The sequence below is a fragment of the Nannospalax galili genome, unplaced genomic scaffold (assembly GCF_000622305.1).
Source record: "Nannospalax galili isolate Female #2095 unplaced genomic scaffold, S.galili_v1.0 scaffold180, whole genome shotgun sequence".
Classification (NCBI taxonomy): domain Eukaryota; kingdom Metazoa; phylum Chordata; class Mammalia; order Rodentia; family Spalacidae; genus Nannospalax; species Nannospalax galili.
The window spans coordinates 919,149-928,014 of record NW_008348199.1 but is presented as its reverse complement, the minus strand read 5'-3'; the positions used below and the strand labels follow the sequence as shown (position 1 = coordinate 928,014).

Genomic DNA, 8,866 nt, shown 5'->3' with positions numbered 1-8,866 from the left:
CGCCCCCCTCCCCCAGTCATCAGTCTCCTGACCTCTGACCTGCCCTGTCATTGGTTGACAGACTCACACTGTAAAAGTTCATCTGTGGCTGGTCCTGCTCTGCCTGGTTATAATCTGGGGTACTCATTCACTGGGGATAAGGTTGGGGTGGGGGCGGGCAGGCGGCCTCTCACCAGGACAGTTATGAACAGGGTTATGAAGATGTGTGACTAATCCAATGTCTGTGTGCTTTTATCCTTGGGAATGGGATTGCTGGTCCTACACAATCAGCTCAATGGTGTCTAATGGACCCCCAAATTTATCTGCACAGGGATTTAAGAAAAACAGAATAAAGTTGTTTGTGGGTTGCAGACATACAGTCTACACAAACTGGCTCCTGCTGGCCCAAGCCTGAGGCTGCCTGGCTACCTGTCCTGTGGCCTCCTGACTGCCCAGGTCAAAGTCCCCTGTCATCTGGGCTTCCACGTTGCGGAAGCCCAGAACACACCACCGGTGTTGGGGGTCTGTTAGGCCCTCCTAGCCCCGGGGACCCACCGCGGATTTGCAGAATCTCAGTGATGCGCGCCGTGGGAGGCAATGGCGGGAAAGGAGCAGATGCACGGTGTGGGGTTCTCCGTGGAGAGCCTTGAGTTGCGGGGGGCCTGGGACCTCGAAGGCCGAGCCCCGCCGGGTCTGGGTCTCTCCCTGACCCTGGAGAGGGTGCATCGGGGTTGGGGGGTGCCGAGCTGGGGGTGCGTGATGGAGCGTGCGGAAGGCGCCCCGTGCACCCCTCCTGGAGAGCCTGGGTTGCAGTCGGGGTCCCCAGCGCGGCGGCGGAGGGAGGGTCCCCGGGCCGGTGGGGAGGGAGCTGGGCGGCCCCGCCCCCGCCGCGCCTCCTCCGGGCGGGATAATTGAACGCTCGGCGCCGCGCGGCCCAGTGTGGCTTCCCCGGTCTGACCGAGCGTGGAGGCCGCTGCCCGCCGCGCCTTTGTCCGCCGCCCGACCATGGAGCGCCCGGTCCCGCTGCTGCTGCTGCTGCTCGGCGGCCTCTCGCTGCTGGCGGCCCGAGGTAGGGATTCCCCGGCCCACGGACCCCCGGGATGCAGGTCCCCACCCCGGCCCCGCGCTCCTCGGAAGTTCTGCAGCTGCCGGGACTCGTAGCGCGTGCTCTGTGCCTGGCTGTGTCCCCAGGATGGTTGCACGGACCCCGGGGCCACCTTCCCTCCCCAACCCACACTCCCGCCTCTTTCCTGATGCCTTCCCTCGCTTGGGTGGGGGGGACGACGACGACTTATTTCAAATATGGGGCCCTCATTTTCCAACACACCCGAGCCACATTCCACCGAGGTGGGGGTGGGGAGCTCTCTGCCCTGGAAGCCTCTTTGGTGTCTGCTCCAGTGCCCTCCCCCTTTGGATGGGGGCAGCTGCTTCCATTTTGCTCTTGAGTAAAGTGAGACAGGGCAGGAACAGTAAGTTGTCCACGGGACAGCCAGTTTAGGGGAGGTAGGAGGAAATTAGAAAGTGGGGAGCATTTGGGGGTGCTACTGGAGTCCGGAGGCCCTGATGCCCCGCTGGGGCGCAGGGGTGCATTTTGTAGCATGTAGGTGCCCGAGAACCTCCTCCCTGTACTCTAGAACCACAGCATGGCTGTGCTTTTCTCCGTCCCTACTCTGGGGACACACACAATGCCTGTTGATCAGGGAAGCTGTGAGCCCTAGAGCCATGACCTTTGACCTCTCTGACTCTGGGGCTTCTGGGACCCTTAGTCAAACCTGGCCCTCCTCAGTCTTTGTTTCTGCTCAACTCCAAACCATTCTTGCAATCTTGGATTCTTTATTCCTGGGTTAGCTTAGTTCTTTTGAATTCTCCGACAGCCACCCTCCGGATCAAAAGGTCACCAGTGTAGATAATGCTGCCTGGGGGTTTAGGGGGAGACTGAGGGGAGGGAGGAAGGACTGGTTCTAAAGTTTCCTGGAGAAGCTCCGGCTATTCTGGGCACTAGCTGCAGCCTTGGCATGTCCAGGGTCACTTTTCAGGACTGGAGACAGCATGGGGAGGCGCAGAGTCCAGTGTGGGTGCCAAGAGGCTTGTGGCTCCTGCTAGCACATGGGGTGGAGGAGGTGGGTGTGGGCCAGAGAAGGCATTCGGGTCACTGCCAGGGAGAGTTTGAAAACTCAGAGGAGACCTTTGTTGTGGGAGGAGAGCACTCCTGTGGGAAATGGCTAGGACCTCAGAGCCCCATACTGCATAAAGGAGGAAACCGGCCCAGAGAGACAGGGTGGGTCAAATCCCAGGTGCCAGGCTTCCCCAAAGCCCCAGCGGCAGTTCTTTCCTGCCTGCTGTTGGAGAAGACTTTCCCCTGACCAATGCCCGTGACTGTACATGAGTACCCACATTTGCTAAATTGGAGTGGCTCAGGACCACAGGCCACCCTCATAGAAAAGCCCCACCTGAAGTGGCCCATTGGTGTGCTTGAACAGAACATCTTGGAACCCATTTTGTTTACTGTGGGGCTAGCTGCCTTGAGTTTGGGCAGTTCAGCTTGAAGTAGTCTAGGAAGAGTGCTGGAAAGTTGCCTGGCTCCTTTCTATAGACTGTAGTTCTGTAAGGCTGGGTGACCCTGACCTCAGGCTCCAGTGAGCTCTGGGGTTCACAGGAAAGCTGTCATCTAAAAAAGGACCTTGGAGAAGACAATGTGCCCTATTGCTAATTTGCTGCCACTCACCTTGGCTGCCAGTGGGCCGTGTGACCATTGATACAGAGGGCCCTGTTCTTTCTCACTGTGGGGAACCAGGGTCAGTGCCTGGCTGTCCTGTGTAATTCTGACCTGTTGGGCTTTACTGTGCTGGGGCCAGCTGGGGGAGGGGGAGGTGTTGGAAAGGACAGTTGTGTTTTCCCCAAGGCTTTTCTGGTCTCTGGCTCCAGCCCGCAGTTTCCTACTGATTAAAAGAAAGTCTTGTTGGGAGGGAGAACAAAGGCTGAACTTGGCAGAAACATGTGGCTGTGAGCTGAGCTCCTGGAAGTTTCCGACAGGAGGTGGAGACCAGAGGCAGGAAGATGAGACTGGGGGGCCCTGGGGACAGCACTGAAACTTGCTAGCACTGCCTTAGGCCCCCCTCAACTCAGGGTTGTACGTGCCTCCCTTTTAGACGTCTCTCAGCAGGGTGTCTGGGCGCCTGTGGCTCTGGAAACCAGTTTTTCTATCCCTAGAAAAAAGCCCCTTGGGATTTCCTATTTGCAAAATGAGGTAGGGTACCTTGAGGGTTAAGAACCCAGCATGAAGCCATGGTGGAATTAGCCATTATTGTCATCCTCCCTCCTGCTCTGAAAGTTCAACTGATATTGAGCTTCCCAGTCTTGCAGCTGATCTGAAGGAGGCCCAACAGAGCCCCAGACCGCAGCCCTCACAGCCAGCCGCGTGGTAAAGGGGACATGCGGTGGCTTTCACTGAATAGCTGCCTAGGGACAGCTCAGTGCCAAGACACTACTCCAGGAGTCCCGGATGTGGCAAGGGATGAGATGAACTTGGCCCTCCCCCTTCATGTGGTTCATAGAATCTAGGAGATACAGATAAAGGAACCAAGCCCTCCTTGCAGACTCTGGGAAGACTTCCTGGAGGAGGCAGCATGCAAATAGGGCTTGCAGGAAGGGAGTCCATCCTCACCATTTGCTGAAACTGGGTAGGGCTGGGAGAAAAGTGTGTAATCCATTTAGAGGGAAAGGCCTGAGCAAAGCCTGACAGGAACATGCAGGAGTTCTGCCCTTGCCTTACACCTGGGGAAGACCTGTTTCCCAGCAGTCTGAGCAAGTCACAGTGGGCAGGCAGCTGTGCAAATAACATTTTGGGGAGACAGTTCTTAAAGGGCATATAATAATTTTGCAAGTGTATTTTCTTCAACCAAAGATTTTTTTTTTTTTGCAAAATATCAGATCATAATAATTTGATCAGTCGATGCTTGGGCGTACCTCGTGTGGCTCCAGTTGCCTGGTAATGATCTCAGCTCCCGCTGTATATGGAACTAGGGCAATGGGAAGGTCACCCTTTTCAACAGCTGGGTAAGGCATCTGCCCTGGGCCACCCAGCTCAGGGCTGGCAGGGCTGTTCCTGAAGCTGCATTGGCTTTACCTCTTTCCAGCCCGGGCTGGTCCTGACTAAGGCTGGGTCAGGAGGGAGCCGGTGCCTATCTCTTCCTATGGTCTCTAAGTTACTAGGAAGTACAACACTTGGGGATTAGATACCAGTTGGGATTAGAGAGCTAGATCCAGCTTTGAAAGTTACTCCAAAGATGGTGGGTGACCCAAGCCGATACACTTTCTGAGTTGGTTTTCGTTACTCTGGGTGCAGGGTACGGAAGTGCTTTGTATCTAGTAATTAGTGTAACCTTCTTAATCCTATGCAATACGGGGTCCACTGTTTTTTTTCTGAGCCTTTTTTTCTTTCTAGTCTTGTCAACTATTGGAGTAAAAACGGCCTGAGTTTTGCCACCTGTATGAAGTCTTGCCTTTAGATTTGGCTTTAAAATCCTCTCAGGAATTCCATTTTGGGGGAGCCAGTGCTGCCTGTGGTTGGGCTGAAGGTGCTAGACTCCCTTGACAGCATGGATTCTTCAACACCTGTGGTTGGGCTGAAGGTGCTAGACTCCCTTGACAGCATGGATTCTTCAACACCGGCCCTGGGTCCCACTTTGCTGGTGGGACCTTGTTGCTTCTCAAAGGCCTCTTCGCAGAGGAGATGTTGTCATTGTACCATTCGTACAGGGGAGGACGCTGAGGCACAGAGAGGCATGTAGCCACTAAGGACCCCAGGGAGCCTGCCCTAGCGTCGCAGTCCTAGCCAGGAGTCTCTGTGACCTCATTTTCTTAAGTTCAGCCCCAGTGGGAAGATGGAGTTTCCCTCAAGGTTTTATAGTGGAGCCCGAGCTGTCAAAGTTGAGCTAGGTTAAGGGTCCGGCCTGCCTCTCCTTCTGCTGCCTGAATCTCTTTCTTTGCTGCCCACCTAGAGTTGTTAGGGTCCCATGGTGATGGGGTGAAGATACAGGAGGAAATACAGAGTGAGGCACAGCCTGTCCCTGCCCTCCAGCTGTTAAGTGCAGGGCTAATCATTTGAGCTAAGTGGTGGGAACTCCAGAGAACAAAGAGCTGAAGGAAACAGATCTGCTGTGGGTATGTATGCCCCTGCATGTTGGGGGTGGTTAGGAGTCTTTGAAGGAAGGGCTGTTGGCAGGAATGCGTTAGCCTAAGATGAGGAGCCTGCCCAGGACCACCAGGCCTGCCCAGCTGTAGCTTCCAAAGGCCAGGTGCAGAGGGACTCTTGACAGGTGGCCAGAGAGGTGAAGGAAATCCAGGGGAAACAGGTCGTAGAAGCCTAGAACCCTCAGAGCAGAGGGATGTTGCAGAGGGGATAGGGGTAAGGACGGCCCCATGTGTGCTGGGCTTGGCACAGGAGATGACTGCCTGGGCTGGGGCTGCTCCAGGGCTCTGCAGGGGAGGGTGTCTCTCACCTTCCCCTGTCGTAGCCTCCCTTCTCACCGGCCTCACCCTTGGCTGCTTCTCCAGCTCAGACCCTTGTGCTGTCTGTGACAGGTGCTGGGCTTGTGTGTTGTTTGGTTGACTCTCTTCTCAGAGTCTTTGAGGTTGGCATCCGGCTTCCCTGACCCTGGGTTCTGGTCCCTGTGGGGTCCCCCACCTCTACTGTAGCTTTAGAGAAGGGTGAGTGGGGTGATGGGCAGAATGCCTACAGCCTGTGAACCCTGGAGGCTTCAGGAAGCAGGCTCAGGATCTGGCTCATTAGGGAACACCTGGGGCCCTCACCTTCTCTGAGGGTTTGAACTCAAGCTGGAAAACCCTGGAGGATCAGATGAGCCAATTAGCCCTTCTGACAACCCCCTCTCCCCTGGGGCTTTGTCCATTTTAAAATGGATTATGCTAAAGAACATCAGAAGCCCAAACAACTGTCATCTGGGATGGCCCCACTTTCTGGGCCTGGAAGACATTTAATGCCCCAGTGTTTGGAAGGACACCGTCTCAGAAGAAAAGTATATTCAATGAAATGGCTCTGCAGGATGCTTCTTTTCTTTCTCTGTGGTAACCTAGAGACCACATGTGGGGTCGGTCAAGGGTCAAGTCTTCTATCAGCGTACAGGTGGGGACTCAGGCACCCGGGCTTGCTGTAAGTGGGGAAGCCTTCCAAACTGGGGTTCAACCAATCCCAGGTCCTAGGATGCTGGCCCTGTCTCTCTCTCCACATGACACACTTAGTGGCTTTGATCCTGGTGGCTCCCAGGCCACTCAGGAACACAGCCAGGCATGGCCCAATGCCTGCTCACAGCTAACAGGCTGACACCATAGAAGCCTCCATCTGAAGAATGGTACAGCCAAATGTAAGTCCAGTATCTCTCATCATAGCAAGACCAAGTGGGCTGTTGTTACTGCACATTGAGGGCTGGGTCCAACTGTGGTCCTCTAAGCCATGAGTGTCTGTGTGCCTGAACACGCGCAGCACAGTCAGTGCCCATCATAATAACCACCACCATAGACTGTACTACCATCTTTCCAGAAGTTTATTTGTGAATGGTATCCACGTATGTGGAGGCCAGAGGTCAATCTCAGGTGTTCCTCAGGAGCTATTTACCTTGCTTTTATTTTGTGTGTGTTTCTCTGCGTGTGTATGTCACATATGTGTGGGTGCCCTTGGAGGCCATAAGAAAGTATCTGATACCCTGGGGCTGGAGTTACAGATAATTGTTTGCTGCTCAACATAGGTGCTAGAAACAACTCGGGTCCTCTGGAAGAATAGCAAGGGCTGTTAACTGCTGAGCCATCTCTCCAACCCCTCCTTGTTATTTTGATATAAGATCTCTTACTGGGACCTGAGGTTCACCATTTATAGGCCAGGCTGGCTGGCCAGCAAGTCCCAGGAATCATCCTGTGTCTGCCACCCCTGTACTAGAATTACAAATGCACGCCATCATGTTCAACTTTTTATGTGAGTTCTGGGAGTTGAACTTGGGTCCTCATGCTTTTGAGGCAAGCACTCTGCTCACTGAGCCATCTCCTCAGTCTCTTTATGAAAGTGTAACTCACCTAGAAGAAGCTCGGCTTCAGTTCTTGGGTACCTGATGCCAGTCTGTGAGCCATGCCACTTGTCCACTGGCACAGCAGTACTTTGGGTCAGTGTGATCCTTTTCAGAAGAGAGATGCTGGCCAGGTGGATAGGTGCTGCAGAATCTGCAATTCCCATGGGAATAACTGCTCTATTCCTTTGTGTCCTAGTTTGTTTCTCCATTGCTGTGACAAAACACTCCGACCACTACCAACTTGGGGAGGAAAGGTTTATTTAGCTTACATCTCCCTGGTCACAGTTCATCCGGGAGCCCAAGTAGGAACTCAGGGCAGGAACCTGGAGGCAGGAGCTGAAGCACAGTCTTCCATGGAGGAACACTGTTTACTGGCTTGCTCCTTGGCCCCTGCCCAGCCTGCTTTCTTATGCAACACAGGCCCACCTGCCCAGGGGTGGCACCACCCACAGTGGGCTGGGCCCTCCTACGTCATTCAACAATCAAGAAGGTGCCCCATGGACATGGCCACAGGCCAGTCCAATTAAGGCATTCCCCAGTTGAGGCTCCCTCAACCCAGGTGTGTCAAGTTGACACTAAAGCTAGCCAGCACAATTGACCCCTTGTCACCTTGACACACAAACACATCACTATTAAACCATAACCTTTCCAATTCTTGTCCCCAAGATATGATGTTAACATTAATATCACAATGTAAGACATTACAACCTTAAAAACCCCACAGTCCTTAAAAAAAAATCCAAACACTTAAAAGCCCATACCTGGCTTTGGTCTCCTCTTAATCATAGCTGATTCTTCAGCCCCAGCCAACCAGAACACACAGATTCTCAATTCAAAATCTCAGACAAACAGCCCTGATAGTCTCCGCTTCCCTTTGAAGTGTCACGAGCCAGGCCTCCATTGTCCATAACTCTTTCAACATAACTGTTCCAAGCTCCACAGCAACAAACTCTAAGCACTCAATGGCTTTTCCAGCCCAAAGTCTGAATGCTTCCACAGTCCTCCCCAAAACTCCAAGGTCAGGTCTGTCACAGCAATACCCCACTTCTGGTACCAATTTCATACAGTAATTGGGCTGTTGGCTGTGAAGAACCTGACCATGTGGGGTTTTGAAGAAATGTGGAAGACTTTGGAAGTTTGGGCTAGAAAAGTGGTTGATTGCTGTAAGCAGAGCTTAACAGGCCATTCTAGTAAAGGCACCTGAAAGAAAGTAGTGCTGAGAGCTGCCCTAGACCAAAAAGCCTGCCTGAGGCTAAGTTGAAAAGTAATGGGCTAATTTCTTTGGCAGAAGAAATTTCAAGACAGCCTAATGTAGGAATGGTGGCATAGCTATTAATGGTGAATATTATACAGATCTACAGTGAAAGAGAGCAAATGGGGCAAAAAGAAATACAGTTTGGATTGAAAAAGAGCGCTAGGAAGATTAATGTTGGAGCCCTGACACGTGATGGAGAGGATGCCACTGATAAGAAGATTAAAGTGATTAAGAAGATTAAAGTAATTGTGGAGGGGCCTAGAGAGTCAAACTTAAACAATGGAGAGAGTGCCTCTAGGGCAAGACCACACCCAGTTAAGCCTCCAACTTGTGAAAAGAAAATGCTACAGGGACCACTGAAGAGAAATCTGCTAAAATGGATAAAGCAGGTTGGAGTCCATTCCAAACTTGTAGTCAAACTTGGCAGTGTCCTTCACCTGGTGCTGGCTTTAGAGGCATGAAAGACTCAAGAGTGAAGGGGTCACCGATAGGCCATTGCGTGAAACTGTGAAGGTGAAGCCTGGTTGGCAGTGGAGACCCCAAGAAGATGTTCAAT

General features: G+C 53.0%; 1 protein-coding gene across 2 annotated transcripts in view; it reads left to right on the top strand.

Annotated features, from left to right (window-relative positions):
• Positions 1-888: 888 nt before the first annotated feature.
• The window catches only part of Fbln1 (fibulin 1), a 76,546-nt gene continuing 68,568 nt past the window's right edge, over positions 889-8,866 (top strand). For both annotated transcript variants that reach the window (XM_008844690.3, XM_008844691.3), the window contains exon 1: positions 889-1,048. In XM_008844690.3, coding sequence (XP_008842912.1) covers positions 985-1,048 — 64 coding nt within the window. In that variant the 5' untranslated portion in view covers positions 889-984. The remainder of the gene's footprint in view (positions 1,049-8,866) is intronic.